The sequence below is a fragment of the Manis pentadactyla genome, chromosome 5 (genome assembly GCF_030020395.1).
Source record: "Manis pentadactyla isolate mManPen7 chromosome 5, mManPen7.hap1, whole genome shotgun sequence".
NCBI lineage: Eukaryota > Metazoa > Chordata > Mammalia > Pholidota > Manidae > Manis > Manis pentadactyla.
This window is the reverse complement of record NC_080023.1, coordinates 73,913,432-73,930,338: the sequence shown is the minus strand read 5'-3', so window position 1 is coordinate 73,930,338 and position 16,907 is coordinate 73,913,432. Positions and strand designations below refer to the sequence as shown.

At 39.8% G+C, this 16,907-nt stretch overlaps 1 protein-coding gene across 14 annotated transcripts in view; it reads left to right on the top strand.

Moving 5' to 3' along the window:
- The window catches only part of FAM13A (family with sequence similarity 13 member A), a 354,285-nt gene that overhangs the window by 305,163 nt on the left and 32,215 nt on the right, over positions 1–16,907 (top strand). For all 14 annotated transcript variants that reach the window (XM_057502440.1, XM_036922105.2, XM_057502438.1 and 11 more), the window contains 2 exons: positions 878–954; positions 1,323–1,374. In XM_057502440.1, the coding sequence (XP_057358423.1) occupies positions 878–954; positions 1,323–1,374 (129 nt within the window). The remainder of the gene's footprint in view (positions 1–877; positions 955–1,322; positions 1,375–16,907) is intronic.

Below are 16,907 nucleotides of genomic sequence, written 5' to 3'. Positions count from 1 at the left end.
ATTTGTTCTTTCTATTTTTTGACAACATGAAATAGGTGGATTGTGCCAGATGTCCTTTTAATGCAGATAAGAATCTTTGAGTTCAATGAAATTCAGGTCTAAACCTCTAAGGCAGCTATTTTTTATTTTACTAAGTGTAAGTTTGCTGTTCTTTGCTTATTTGTAATTTTCTTCTCTGAGGATGGTTTGCTTATTAGGTGCTCAGTCACCTGCATTATGTTTAGAAACCATAGGCCATATTCACAGACACAGACAAAAATGATACAAATATGTCTCCTGATAAGTATTAAGCCCTCTTGGTGAGCCTGAAATACATGCTATTCAAAGTAATTTTCCTGTTTATTTTTTTTCCATCTTAGCAAATATAAAGATTAAATATAAAGTTAACTCCATTTTTAATGGATATTTTCACAGCTTAGGTATAGGCTACATAGTACCCCAGATCATACTGGCAATAAATATAGAAAAAGATGTTAAACAAGTGGTAAATGTTATATTAGTTTCTGATTAGATTCAAGGTCAGATTCCTCAATTCTGCTTCTACCACCACCCTGACCTTCTGACAATTTAGGTTTTGCTGTGTTTAGCTATAAAATGCAGACAATACCTACCCAAGGACATTACAGGGCACAATGACATTTCTGTGGTGGCTGTCCAGTATCTTCGTTAGAGGGACATTAAAGTTCAGCATACAATTTTATGCAAGCAATGTGTAATAAGCCATCATAATTTTACTTGTTTTGACAAAGATAGAAGTATGAGGACTAGAATTTGTATCTGCACATTATCTGATATTTCAGTTTTGAAGAAAGGAGGGTCTGCTGTTGAATATCTCTTAGCATTCCTACCAGGCAACCGGTGATTTGTTTTGTTGCAGAATATGGAAATTCTCCATTCCACAGCATCCCAGGCGAGGACTGGGCCTGATAATGATGAACTGCTGCCTGACGGAAGGTAATGTGAACATGTCCTCCTCACATTGTTTACAACAGTGAGAACACATCTTTTTTCACTTACTGCTTTGTGCATCATAAGCACCAAGAAGAATAGAATTCATGGACAATGTGTCTACCAGCAGTATTTTATAGCAAGGAAAATGCTTAGAATAGAAAATCGATGTTGCTGTCAGAGGCAAATAACCATATTCATGTGTGTATTTCTAGTTTTATTTTGACTGATTTTTTTGTAGTGTTTTGGAATTTTATAAGAGTTTGATTTAGAACTACTCGGCCTACTTTTAAAATAAATGAAATCATAATTTCAGTGGATGAAAAGCATTGTTATAAAACAGACTGACATTTTATGATATTTGTTGTTGCCAGTGTTTGTAGCAAAGAAAATGAGAAAGACGGCCAACATATCCAGCATTTTGAGGTGAGTGCCTAACAAGATTGGCTGTGGTGGAACTGTTGATACATTCTTGAGAGTGCATGGGATTATTATTAACCTGTCAATAAGGGATAATGAAGTTAAGTGACAGGACTGTCATTGGTTAGGAAGGCATATACTGGGACGTCAGAATTCCTTGAGAACTCACAAAACTCTATTCCTTTTGCCTTTTACATTCTTTCATTTTGTGCATGGTGATTTCTCTCTTGATTTTTCCATGATTTTTAGCATTTTTAAGTGATTGAAATAAATAAATAAAGAGTGCAGTAGATCTGTCACCGATTATGTCATCAATTTTTTTTTTTTTTAGATAATTATTTTTTATTGAAGGGTAGTTGACACACAGGATTACATTACATTAGTTTCAGGTGTACAACATAGTGATTCAACATTTATATACATGACAATTCTAGGTACCAGCTATCACCATACCAAGCTCTTACAATATCTTGACTATATTCATTATATCCCGGTTACTCATTATTTTACCATTGGAAATGTGTACTTTTTTTTTTTTTTTTTGTGAGGACATCTCTCATATTTATTGATCAAATGGTTGTTAACAACAATAAAATTCTGTATAGGGGAGTCAATGCTCAATGCACAATCATTAATCCACCCCAAGCCTAATTTTCGTCAGTCTCCAATCTTCTGAGGCATAACAAACAAGTTCTTACATGGAGAACAAATTCTTACATAGTGAATAAGTTCTTACATGGTGAACAGTACAAGGGCAGTCATCACAGAAACCTTCGGTTTTGCTCATGCATTATGAACTATAAACAGTTCAAATATGAATACTCATTTGATTTTTATACTTGATTTATATGTGGATACCACATTTCTCTCTTTATTATTAGTATTTTTAATAAAATGCTGAACTGGTAGGTAGATACAAGATAAAGGTAGAAAACAGAGTTTAGTGTTGTAAGAGAGCAAATGTAGATGATCAGGTGTGTGCCTGTAGACTATGTGTTAATCCAAGCTAGACAAGGGCAATAAAACATCCACGTATGCAGAAGATTTCTCTCAGAACAGGGGGGGTGAGGTTCTAAGCCTCACCTCTGTTGATCCCCAATTTCTCACCTGATGACCCCCCTGCGACTGTGCCTGTCTTAGGTTGTTCCTCCCTTGAGGAATCTTACCCGTCTCTGGCTAACCAGTCATCTTCCGGGGCCATACAGGGAAATGTAAAGTCGGTAAGTGAGAGAGAAGCCTTATTGTTTGAAATGGTTAGCTTTTTATTTCTTTGCATATTTATGCCCTGTAGCTTCTATGCCCAGCATTTGTCTTGAGGTGTCTTTACCACTTGGAAGAATTATGATACTCGGTAAATTTGATATGAGGCACGAATTCTATTTAAGGGTTGTAATTAGGAAGGAAGAAGAAAAGCTATAGAAGTAGCAGGCGGAAGAAAACATGGGAAGATTGATTATTTCTTTGACATATCTTCTTGTAGAGTAACTTCAGCATGTATAGGTTTTAAGCTACTACATAAATTGCGCACACACATTAACATAATAGGAGTATACTTACATAACCAAAGCATACCTGCAATTACCAGCCATCTCCAGTGAAACCAAGAAAACCAGTTAGGCACCTTAGGCATTTGAGAAAACTTATCTATGATAGGTGGATATTGTCCAGCTGAACTTGAACAGTCTGTGAGAAATCAGACAAATTAAAACAACCCATTCCTGGGGAATGTTCACATCCCTTATGTTCTTTTAACAGTAAATAGTCTGTAGTTGTAAGATTTTGGAGCGCTACAATTTGCACTTCTCCAAATTCTTGATTGAGTTCCAACAGTATAGATCCAGTCAAATTTGTTGTTTTACTGTATGCACAGGCCAGCTTAGATATCTCCTTCCTCATTCCCATGGCAAGTCCAGGATCTTGTGGGATGAGTGCATCTACAGCTGTAGCAGTGCGTGGATCTTTGTTGGGGTATTTTGATGATCATCTTCTGGCATGAGTCTTCCCGAGAGTGCTGATGTTGGAAGTTCTTTTTCATATCGTATCTTAGTTCATTTTGGGGTAGCCCAATTAGGCTTTGATCTTCTGTATAAACACAAACAGACCCTTTGCATACACTTTTATATGCCCTTTATACTCTTGTGTAGAACTCATTGGAGGTTACCACACAGGAACTGCCCTTTTTTTGTTTTTTGTTTTTTTTTTGGTATCACTAATCTACACTTACATGACAAATATTATGTTTACTAGGCTCTCCCCTATACCTGGTTCCCCCTATAAACCCCTTTACAGTCACTGTCCATCAGCATAGCAAAATGTTGTAGAATCACTACTTCCTTCTCTGTGTTGTACAGCCCTCCCTTTTCTCCTACCCCCCCATGCATGCTAATCTTAATACCCCCCCTTATCCCTCCCTACCCACCCTTCCTCCCCAATCCCTTTCCCTTTGGTACCTGTTAGTCCATTCTTGAGTTCTCTGATTCTGCTGCTGTTTTGTTCCTTCAGTTTTTCCTTTGTTCTTATATTCCACAGATAAGGGAAATCATTTGGTATTTCTCTTTCTCCGCTTGGCTTGTTTCACTGAGCATAATAGCCTCCAGCTCCATCCATGTTGCTGCAAATGATTGGATTTGCCCTTTTCTTATGGCTGAGTAGTATTCCGTTGTGTATATGTACCACATCTTCTTTATCCATTCATCTATCGATGGACATTTAGGTTGCTTCCAATTCTTGGCTATTGTAAATAGTGCTGCGATAAACATAGGGGTGCACTGATCTTTCTCATACTTGATTGCTGCAATCTTAGGGTAAATTCCTAGGAGTGCAATTCCTGTGTCAAATGGTATGTCTGTTTTGAGCATTTTGATGTACCTCCATACAGCTTTCCACAATGGTTGAACTAACTTACATTCCCACCAGCAGTGTAGGAGGGTTCCCCTTTCTCCACAGCCTCGCCAACATTTATTGTTCTCTGTCTTTTGGATGGCAGCCATCCTTACTGGTGTGAGGTGATACCTCATTGTAGTTTTAATTTGCATTTCTCTGATAATTAGCAATGTGGAGCATCTTTTCATGTGTCTGTTGGCCATCTGTATTTCTTTTTTGGAGAACTGTCTGTTCAGTTCCTCTGCCCATTTTTTAATTGGGTTATTTGTTTTTTGTTTGTTGAGGCGTGTGAGCTCTTTATATATTCTGGACGTCAAGCCTTTATCGGATGTGTCATTTTCAAATATATTCTCCCATACTGTAGGGTTCCTTTTTGTTCTATTGATGGTGTCTTTTGCTGTACAGAAGCTTTTCAGCTTAATGTAGTCCCACTTACTCATTTTTGCTGTTGTTTTCCTTGCCCGGGGAGATATGTTCAAGAAGAGGTCACTCATGTTTATGTCTAAGGGGTTTTTTCCTATGTTTTCTTCCAAGAGTTTAATGGTTTCATGACTTACATTCTGGTCTTTGATCCATTTTGAGTTTACTTTTGTATATGGGGTTAGACAATGGTCCAGTTTCATTCTCCTACATGTAGCTGTCCAGTTTTGCCAGCACCATCTGTTGAAGAGACTGTCATTTCGCCATTGTATGTTCATGGCTCCTTTATCAAATATTAATTGACCATATATGTCTGGGTTAATGTCTGGATTCTCTAGTCTGTTCCATTGGTCTGTGGCTCTGTTCTTGTGCCAGTACCAAATTGTCTTGATTACTATGGCTTTATAGTAGAGCTTGAAGTTGGGGAGTGAGATCCCCTCTACTTTATTCTTCTTTCTCACGATTGCTTTGGCTATTCAGGGTCTTTGGTGTTTCCATATGAATTTTTGAATTATTTGTTCCAGTTCATTGAAGAATGTTGCTGGTAATTTGATAGGGATTGCATCAAATCTGTATATTGCTTTGGGCAGGATGGCCATTTTGACGATATTAATTCTTCCTAGCCACGAGCATGGGATGAGTTTCCATCTGTTAGTGTCCCCTTTAATTTCTCTTAAGTGTGACTTGTAGTTTTCAGAGTATAAGTCTTTCACTTCTTTGGTTAGGTTTATTCCTAGGTATTTTATTTTTTATGATGCAACTGTGAATGGAGTTGTTTTCCTGATTTCTCTTTCTGTTGGTTCATTGTTAATGTATAGGAAAGCCACAGATTTCTGTGTGTTGATTTTGTATCCTGCAACCTTGCTGTATTCCGATATCAGTTCTAGTAGTTTTGGGGTGGAGTCTTTAGGGTTTTTTATGTACAATATCATGTCATCTGCAAATAGTGACAGTTTAACTTCTTCTTTACCAATCTGGATTCCTTCTATTTCTTTGTTTTGTCTGATTGCCGTGGCTAGGACCTCCAGTACTATGTTAAATAACAGTGGAGAGAGTGGGCATCCCTGTCTAGTTCCCGATCTCAGAGGAAATGCTTTCAGCTTCTCGCTGTTCAATATAATGTTGGCTGTGGGTTTATCATAGATGGCCTTTATTATGTTGAGGTACTTGCCCTCTATTCCCATTTTGCTGAGAGTTTTTATCATGAATGGATGTTGTACTTTGTTAAATGCTTTTTCAGCATCTATGGAGATGATCATGTGGTTTTTGTCTTTCTTTTTGTTGATGTGGTGGATGATGTTGATGGACTTTCGAATGTTGTACCATCCTTGCATCCCTGGGATGAATCCCACTTGGTCATGGTGTATGATCCTTTTGATGTATTTTTGAATTCGGTTTGCTAATATTTTGTTGAGTATTTTTGCATCCAAGTTCATCAGGGATACTGGTCTGTAGTTTTCTTTTTTGGTGGGGTCTTTGCCTGTTTTTGGTATTAGGGTGATGTTTGTTAGCTTCATAGAATGAGTTTGGGAGTGTACCCTCCTCCTCTATTTTTTGGAAAACTTTAAGGAGAATGGGTATTATGTCTTCCCTGTATGTCTGATCAAATTCCGAGGTAAATCCATCTGGCCCGGGGGTTTTGTTCTTTGGAAGTTTTTTGATTACCACTTCAATTTCGTTGCTGGTAATTGGTCTGTTTAGATTTTCTGTTTCTTTCTTGGTCAATCGTGGAAGGTTGTATTTTTCTAGGAAGTTGTCCATTTCTCCTAGGTTTCGCAGCTTGTTAGCATATAGGTTTTCATAGTATTCTCCAATAATTCTTTGCATTTCCATGGGGTCCGTCGTGATTTTTCCTTTCTCGTTTCTGATACTGTTGATTTGTGTTGACTCTCTTTTCTTCTTAATAAGTCTCGCTAGAGGCTTATCTATGTTGTTTATTTTCTCAAAGAACCAGCTCTTGGTTTCATTGATTTTTGCTATTGTTTTATTCTTCTCAATTTTATTTATTTCTTCTCTGATCTTTATTATGTCCCTCCTTCTGCTGACCTTAGGCCTCATCTGTTCTTCTTTTTCCAATTTCGATAATTGTGACATTAGACCATTCATTTGGGATTGCTCTTCCTTTTTAAAATATGCTTGGATTGCTATATACTTTCCTCTTAAGACTGCTTTTGCTGCGTCCCACAGAAGTTGGGGCTTAGTGTTGTTGTTGTCATTTGTTTCCATATATTGCTGGTTCTCCATTTTGATTTGGTCATTGATCCATTGATTATTTAGGAGCGTGTTGTTAAGCCTCCATGTGTTTGTGAGCCTCTTTGCTTTCTTTGTACAGTTTATTTCTAGTTTTATGCCTTTGTGGTCTGAAAAGTTGGTTGGTAGGATTTCAATCTTTTGGAATTTTCTGAGGCTCTTTTTGTGGCCTAGTATGTGGTCTATTCTGGAGAATGTTCCATGTGCACTTGAGAAGAATGTATATCCTGTTGCTTTTGGATGTAGAGTTCTATAGATGTCTATTAGGTCCATCTGCTCTACTGTGTTGTTCAGTGCTTCCGTGTCCTTACTTATTTTCTGCCCAGTGGACCTATCCTTTGTGGTGAGTGGTGTGTTGAAGTCTCCTAGAATGAATGCATTGAAGTCTATTTTCCCCTTTAGTTCTGTTAGTATTTGTTCCACATATGCTGGTGCTCCTGTGTTGGGTGCATATATATTTAGAATGGTTATATCCTCTTGTTTGACTGAGCCCTTTATCATTATGTAGTGTCCTTCTCTATCTCTTGTTACTTTCTTTGTTTTGAAGTCTATTTTGTCTGATATTAGTACTTCAACCCCTGCTTTCTTCTCGCTGTTGTTTGCTTGAAATATGTTTTTCCATCCCTTGACTTTTAGTCTGTCCATGTTTTTGGGTTTGAGGTTAGTTTCTTGTAAGCAGCATATAGATGGGTCTTGCTTTTTTATCCATTCTATTACTCTGTGTCTTTTGATTGGTGCATTCTGCCCATTAACATTTAGGGTGACTATTGAAAGATATGTACTTATTGCCATTGCAGGCTTTAAATTCGTGGTTACCAAAGGTTCAAGGTTAGCCTCTTTAGTATCTTACTGCCTAACTTAGCTCGCTTATTGAGCTGTTATATACACTGTCTGGAGATTCTTTTCTTCTCTCCCTTCTTGTTCCTCCTCCTCGATTCTTCATATGTTGGGTGTTTTGTGCTGTGCTCTTTCTAGGAGTGCTCCCATCTAGAGCAGTCCCTGTAAGATGTTCTGTAGAGGTGGTTTGTGGGAAGCAAATTCCCTCAGCTTTTGTTTGTCTGGTAATTGTTTAATCCCACCATCATATTTGAATGATAGTCGTGCTGGATACAGTATCCTTGGGTCAAGGCCCTTTTGTTTCATTGTATTAAATAGATCATGCCATTCTCTACTGGCCTGTAGGGTTTCTGTCGAGAGGTCTGATGTTAGCCTAATGGGTTTTCCTTTATAGGTGACCTTTTTCTCTCTAGCTGCCTTTAAAACTCTTTCTTTGTCCTTGATCTTTGCCATTTTAATTATTATGTGTCTTGGTGTTGTCATCCTTGGATCCTTTCTGTTGGGGGTTCTGTGTATTTCCGTGGTCTGTTCGATTATTTCCTCCCCCAGTTTGGGGAAGTTTTCAGCAATTATTTCTTCCAAGATACTTTCCATCCCTTTTCCTCTCTCTTCTTCTTCTGGGACCCCTATAATACGGATATTGTTCCTTTTGGATTGGTCACACCGTTCTCTTAATATTGTTTCATTCCTGGAGATCCTTTTATCTCTCTCTCTCTGTCAGCTTCTATGCGTTCCTGTTCTCTGGTTTCAATTCCATCAATGGCATCTTGCATCCTATCCATTCTGCTTATAAACCCTTCCAGAGTTTGTTTCATTTCTGCGATCTCCTTTCTGGCATCTGTGATCTCCCTCCGGACTTCATCCCATATCTCTTGCGTATTTCTCTGCATCTCTGTCAGCATGTTTATGATTTTTATTTTGAATTTTTTGTCAGGAGGACTGCTTAGGTCTGTCTCCTTCTCTGGTGTTGTCTCTGTGATCTTTGTCTGCCTGTAGCTTTGCCTTTTCATGGTGATAGGAATAGTTTGCAGAGCTGGGAAGAGCGATGGCTGGAAGAACTTCCCTTCTTGTTGGTTTGTGGCCCTCCTCTCCTGGGAGAACAGCGACCTCTAGTGGCTTGTGCTGGGCAGCTGCGTGCAGACAGGGATTCTGATTCATGCCCGGCTGCTGTGGAGTTTATCTCCGCTGTTGCTGTGGGTGTGGCCTGGTTCGGGCCTCTGCCCCAAAGTGGTGGAGTCCCGTTGGAGGAGGAGCGGCCTGGAGGCTATTTATCTCTGTAAGGGGCCTCCCTGCTCCCTGCAGCCCAGGGGTTTGGGTGCCCAGAGATCCCCGGATTCCCTACCTCTGGATTAAGTGTCCCGCCCTGCCCCTTTAAGACTTCCAAAAAGCACCCACCAGAACAAAACAACAACCACAAAAAAAAAAAAAAAAATCTAAATTAAAAAAAAATAAATAAAAAATTTTTTTAATTAAAAAAAAAAAAAAGGTGGCCGCTCGTTTTTCTTTATTCTCCAGCGCCAGCCTCAAGTATCTGCTCACCGGTCTTGCTGCCCTGTTTCCCTAGTATTGGGGTCCCTATCCCTTTAAGATTTTCAGAAAGCGCTCGCCAAAACAAAACAGCAAAAAAAAAAAAAAAAAATTGGTCTCGCGCTTTTCTTATGTCCTCCGGCGCCCGGCCTCCGGTGCCCGCTCACTGTTCTTGCTGCCCTGTTTTCCTAGTATCCAGGGCCCTGCACTCTGGCCCGGATGGCGGGGGCTGGGTGTTCGGCAGTCCTGTGCTCCGTCTCCCTCCCACTCTGCCTATTCTTCTCCAGCCGCAAGTTGGGGGGATGCGCGCTCGGCTCCCGCCGGGCCGGGGCTTGTATCTTACCCCCTTCGCGAGGCGCTGGGTTCTCGCAGGTGTGGATGTGGTCTGGATATTGTCCTGTGTCCTCTGGTCTTTATTCTAGGAAGGGTTGTCTTTGTTATATTTTCATAGATATATGTGGTTTGGGGAGGAGATTTCTGCTGCTCTACTCACACCGCCATCTTCCGCCCCTACCCTCATCAATTTTTAAATTCACATAAATCAGTTCAGGTTTTTAAATCCAGTTTGTTTTCTGGGTTTTGTGTCACATATTAAGTAAACCATGGAGAAAAAATACCTAATTCCTGTATGTTTTCTTTCTCTTAAAGTTTCAATTACTTCCTAACCTCCTTGTTCTCCCCCGAGGACATCACCAGGCTGACCCAATATTTGGTTTCCCTTGCTCCCAACTCTGGCTTCCATTCAGTGTGCTCAACCTCATTTTTCATTCATGTATGTGTGTGTAATCTGCTTTAAAAATGTTCCCATTTCCATCTTCAATCTTTCTGTCAGGTTTTCTTTTTGCAAGATTCAAAGCTTTTTCAATTTGTTCTTCCTAAGTTCTGAATCTTGAGATGCTAATTATATATAGAATTCTCCCTCTAACCTAGTGATTCCTAATCTTTGTTGGGCACTGCCCTAATTCATTGATGGAGTTACTCAATAGCATATATTGAATTTTACTCTGTATAGGTACTGTGCCAGAAGCTGGGATTTGATAATAGCTGCAATCCTTGCCCTCAGGGAGATTTACAATCTAGTAAATGAACCATTTGAAAGCTGTGGACTGCCTCCTTAGAAAATTGTACACTTGTGGAAATGTAGCATAATTGTTGGAAATTAATGGCCACCACCCCCCCTCAAGTGCTGTAGACTCCCCATGTTCCCTCTACTCGGTCATCACGTACACTTCATTCCCCTAGCCAGCTGATGGGCAAGGAAGGCGCCCGCCTTCTGACTGTGTAGCTTCTGAGTCACCTCTTTCATCTCTTGTTCCAGCTAGTTCAAGCTTCCTTCCTTGGGACCCAGGCACAAGCTAATATTCTTTTCTTGTCTCCAGGTCCTTTTTTTTCTGAGCACAGTTTCCCATGATAATGTTTTATTTTTCTTCTGGTTTCATCCCTTTTCTGTTCTTTTCCTCTGCTCACAGCAGGCACCAACTCATCATGCCATTGAACATTACTTTAAAGAAAACTGCTTTGCCAGCTTCTAAGAGAGGTCTTCTCAGTTCTTCCCTTTCGTGCCTATTATCCTTTACAAGATGAAAGGTATAGAGCAGCCCTTGTGGGTGGACTTCATAACATTAACTCGTAAATGCCAAGTGTCACCCAAACTAAATCCATACTGAACTCAGTTTGCCCTTGTATTTCTGTGGCCAGCTCCCATGGCAGGGGATGAGTCATGGGAAAAAACCTCAAATGCCTCCATATGCCAGGTCTTCCATGTATCGCCCCTGTGGGTTATCGGTCAGCACCCAGCCCACTGCTGGCGCTCCTAAAGCATTCACTATTAATAATCATTGTCATCATCATCATTTCAGCTAGGAGATAAAATTAGGTGGTGAGTTAAAACCTAGACTACATTCTCAGTGTCACCTTTCCTTCCCAGTTGCACCAAAGGAGAAAAAAATACGAGTTGGAGATAGTGTTCCTTCTCATGGAGGCATGTGATCCTTTCACTGGAGAAAATGTATTTAATTATTATGAATGAAGGGCTATGAAAAGATCTTCTCTATTTTGAAAGCCCTTTCCCTTGTTTATAGTATGTTATAATTTCTTTTTAATATATGTAGCACTTTCTAGAAATTATACAATCCAAATAGTTACTCTGGTTTTCTGGTAATACCACAATAATTCCTAAATTTCAGAGATGACAAATAAGTCTAGGCTTTGGTTACCCCTTCTAGAATTCTGTTTAACAAGTATTTTATTTCAGGTCTCCTATAGCATCAGACTGAGATACCAAAATTCACATGCCCACCATGAATGGATATGAAAATAAAATATTTCTAATTATTCCCTTAAGAAACATTGTCCTTATTCATATCATCCATTAAATGTTTCCTTATAAACTCTCAGATTCATAGCAGATTAGCACAGCAAATAACAGTGATTAAGGAAAGGTGGTTTTCTCTCTTGACTGGTATTTCCATTAGCATGAGGAACATTAGCCTTCGACCTGAGAGATGCTCCTTAGAGGGACAGATAGGCAGAGAGATTTGTCTTAGAGTCTGCTGCTCAAAAGCAAATGCAGGCACAGCCATGACTTTAATTTTGAAATAATTATTTTGCAGCCTTAAATATGTTTTTGTTTGAATGCATGTGATGGAAAGATTGGACATGGGCTTATCCCTTTGTTGCATGTCTTCTTAATTTCTTTTCATTATGCAGCTAATCTTGTCTAAAAAGGGTCCATTGAGATCTCAGATGGTCACTGAGAGCTATCCATTTCTATTTCATCTGAATTTCATATGTGGTTTGTATTAAAATTTGTTTAGTGACACACTGGCAATGAAAAAATAAGTTAGAGTCTCTTTAAAAATGCCGAAAATTAAAGTATGATTTTTTGGAGTAAGTTTTGGAAAGGCTAGTATTTTAACAAAATATCCTGTTTGGGCTGTAAGAAATGAGAGAACACAGAGAAGCCTAGCACACTGTTCCCTGAGCATATGGAGTCCAGAGTCTTTGTTCTTTTGTTTCTTTTTAAGCCCAATTAACAGCTGGAAGTATCCAGAAGAAAGGTCATTCTAAAAACCAGCAATTCCTAGATTCTAAAAGGCATCACGGATAGTACAGATTTTCAGAATTCTCTTTCCAATGGAGTTAATACCTTATTCTTTAATTTGATTCCTTCTGATAAGTTGTTTTCTGTTGTGAAAATATTTTATGCTTCCATATAAAATCGAGAATATTAGAAGTATAACATTATACTTAATCTCGTCAAGAAAGCAAAACATGTAAGAATTATTAACTACAGGAAAAGGGTATTACGTTATCGGAGAGAGGTCATTTTATGTCAGAAGTTTAAGGTTAATGAAGTGTTAAATTCTTTCAAGATAATTTTACATTCCTTATACTTTCTAAGCCTACTGCTTAGGAGAGCTTAGAAGCTTACCTTTAATAACAAACAAGACATTCATAATAAACAAAAGACTATTTCCCTTTTTCTTATCCTGCTTCAAAGGAAAAAAGAAAAACACAGGAGAGAGAGAAAGAAGACAACAAGTCTTTACAGTCAAGACTGAGAACAGTAATTATCACAAGATCTTAAGTGCAGACTTTTATTGTCCTGAGTAGGTTTGAGATAAATTCTGAATATTCCCATCAGCAAGTATTTATGGAGTGGATAACTGTTATTTCAAATTCACTGTATTTCATGGAAGCTTTAGGATTTCACTATTGGTTTTAATATGAGGACCAGAAACATTTTAAAGCTCCATTTTATTGGATTCAGTTCGAGTTCCATCCAGTCTTGAAAGGCTACTGATACTGCATTTCATAGGAATTTTGGAAATGTGTTGTGTCCATTTTCCTCTGTTGTCATGCTAAACAATAAGTGTTGATGGTTCTATGTTGTTCTTCTCTTAACACTGTGTGGTTCCTTCCTGTGCAAACTGCATTGTGCAAAACCCTCTTGGATATCCTCATTCCCGGCTCTGGCTGTCTGTTAGTAGGCTCCTGTCCATTGCCTGTGCAGGAGGGAGAACAGATGGAACAGAAATCACCAACCATTTGAAGCCAGGGAAAGAGCAGGATCAATAAAGTCTGGGGATCAGAAAAAGCAGGGCCCAGGCAGATGGGGACAAATCCTGACAAAGCTCTGATGAGTAGGCTAGTAGTTCAGGCTCTGTGACCTGCACGTGGAATGTCATCTGAGGCCCAGGCATTGAGAGGCTCTTAGACTTGCTCCCTTAGCATCTTGTCTTGTCTTTTGTCTTTCATAATATGCATGACACTCTCTTACATGTTCCATATCTCCCTTCCACACTAAATCCCTTATCTTGTTAATTCCTACCATTCCAGTGCCTAGGACATAGTATGTGTTCCATAAATACTTGCCAGATGAATGAATGGGAAAAGGAAGGTAGAGTATAAGTGACATTAGCATTTCATGCACTATGTGCTAGCTGTTTTTATACCTGTTTTTTCACTTAATCTTCACAATTGATGAGGTTTTGTTCCTGTGTTAGCAAAAAAGGAAGCTAAAGGTCAAAGGTCACTGAGGGTCTTGCAGCTAGTAAGCTGGTGTTTAAACTCAGGTGTCTGACTCTAAAACCCATCCCCTATCTGCCATACCATATTGTCTCTCCTAAGAACCAAATACTCAGTCTGTTTCAGAAAATGAACATTTAGTGTGTTTCCATCTGGTGCAACCTTTTTTTTTAATAATATATTTCAAGTTGTCACACCTTGAAGACAGTTATATTTTATTTTATTTTTTTTAGGAGAGCAAGGCAGAGGCTTTTATTTAGAGATAAAGTGAGAGGACAGAGCTCCTGGTTCATGCCAGGAGGACACAAAAGAGCCCTGGTGCAACCTGACCTTTTTGACAAGGATTTTGTGTCTGACATCACAGAGGAAGGATCTCTGAGTTGAAAGTTTTGAAATTAAATTATTAACTCTGATTTAACTGAAGATATAAGACATGTAAACAACAAAAGTTGAAACCAAAAATATTTTGGTATTTGAGAATGTCCTTGACATTTTAACATTAGTGATCTAGTAGGAGAAGTAGGTAGGCAAGTAGATGTGTGCCATGCTATAGGATAAGCATTAGTAAAGAGTGTGGGACAATCTGGAGAGGTGCCTCATCCAGATGAGGCTAACCAGTATTTGAAGGAAGAGTAGTTCTTATGCTGGTATATTGCCACAGGGCCTGAGCAGCACCACTGAGCTGCATCTCTAGCTCCCATGTGCACGTAAACTGAGGCCCACACCAGCAGCCTACTCTGCAACCCCAGCCTAGGGGACCATGTCAGGTTGAGAGACCAGCAGGGACAGAAACTAGGAATCAATCAGTCCTCTAAGCAGAGCAGGCAAGCGAAAAGCAACCTCACTAACTGATAACAGCACAGCAGGAGAAGCCAGGCACTGGATGGGCTAACAAGTGAGTGTCATGCCACATGTGTCCATGGCTGTGTGAGCTAATGTGGGTCATGTGGGAGGGACCTCTCCACTGCTATGTAGGAAATCAGCCAGAAAGTTCAGAAGCTCTTGTAAGTTAGCATAGGTCTAAATGAGTTACCATAGGATAAGTGATACTCCATTGTATGTGGCATGGTGCACATTCTAAACACCCATTTATGGTGGCCCTGACTGTCCTCAGCTTTGCTATTCCTCAGACATATACAAAATGACTATGCCTCAGGGCCTTTGCACTTGCTTTACTTCTGTCTGGAATGCTTTCCCACAGATGGCACACTCCTTCATTTCCTTCATGTCTCTGCTTTATATGTCACCTTATCAGAAGGGCCTTCCCTGACCATCCAAGCCGACCTTGGCCCCTACCTCCATCATCAGTCTTACCCTCCTTTATTTTTCTCCATATTCTGTATCACTCCCTAATGTATTTTTTCATTAACTTTCCCCTCAGTAAGATTAGGTAGGACAGAGACTTTATTTTGTCCACTGAAGTTCCCCAGTGTCTAAAAAACTAGTACAGAGTAGGTACTCAAAAAGTATTTCTTGAATAAATATTAAATTTTATCTTTGATCTCTAGCACCTGGCATCTAATAAATAGCCCTATTATATGTATATAGTATGTGATCGACTGTCTTCCTAACTCCATTGAGCACACATGAGCCTGTTCCGTGAAATGTCAGCTCTCAGTGCGGGGGTCTTGCGTGTCTCCTGCAGAGCCCAGCACAGAGTGGGTGCATGGACCCATGTTTTTGAAGGAATAAATAAATCCATACAGTTGGAAGAAAGAAAACAAAGGAAAGTTTTTTATTTTAATTTTCTTTGAAATTGGTTGCTAATTCAAATGTAACAGTCATACAAAGTATGGATTCTTATATTAGTTTGTATGCGTGAAATTTCAGGATTTGACATGCACCCTGCCAAGTGCTGCAGGGCTCTTGAATGCCCTAAGGAGACTCAGACACTGTGGAGAGCAGTGCAAGTGACTGGTGTTGGGAGGGGCACAGGCTGCCTGCAGAAAGACCCAGCTGTTAGGCTGTAGGTCTTCGCACCGGCATTCATTCCACCCACAAGGCGTCAGCTGGGAAAACACACATTTCACCGTTATTACTCTGTTTTGAAAATCGTTTGATGGGTTTCCATTACGTACTACAGGAAAAATCTGAACTTAGTCCAGCATCTGCTTATCTGACACCCGCATCATCTGCCAGGCCCCCTTTCCATGCTAAGCACCCGCCTCCTGAACCTCTGATCTTGCTGGGACCAAGCTTTCCGCGCTCTCAAGCTGCCTTTGCTCAGGCTCCTCCTCCTCCTTCCTTCATGTGAAGGGTCTTTCTCAGCCCATCTGACTCGGGCTGGCTGCCCCAAATCAAATCAAAACTGCTGTTGCTGATTCATGACAAGAACATCAGTGACTCTTTCCTCCATACTTGTTCATAATGCGTCTAAAACTGCTCCACCTTTTGTCTCAGCACAGTTCACCTTGACTTGGTGGTTGTATATGCCTCATCTCCAGCTCCAGCATTTTGTGATATGGCAACATTTTACTCATCTCCCTACAGTGCCTTATAATAATAAAAAGAATGACAGCTTCCATATCTGCATTTCTTATGCTCCAGGCACCAGGCTGGAGGACTCATACTTTTTTAAGATCTTCAAAGGAAGTTTGCAAAATTGGTATTATTAATGCCATTTTAAAGATTAGGAAATGGAGGCTCAGAATTTGGAGCAGCTCAGCAGAGCACTAAGCTAGTAAATGTCAGTCACACTTCAAGCCCAGGTCTGCCTGTAGGCAAATGCACAGCCACCCCATGGCAGCTCAGCACCAATAGCCTGGTAGTACATACCTTGGGAGAAGGTGTGTGCTGGCATGCAGAACCGCATTTCTCCTGTCCTCCCATTTTTATGTGTCTAGGTGTAACAGGTGTTAAAAATCTTTATTGAGAAAACATTTGCTGCGAACATTCACACACACACAAGCAGAGATTTGATCACTGAACCCTACTAGTCTATGGAGAATTTAGCTCAAAGGAACAAGTAATTTTTTTAATCCGTAATCTGGGGTTTTATTCGCCAACAGACAAGAGCATTTTGAAAGTATCTAAAAGCCCCAGATTTACTTGGCATTTCCCTCTGACTTTAGTAGCTCATGACCTGACTGATG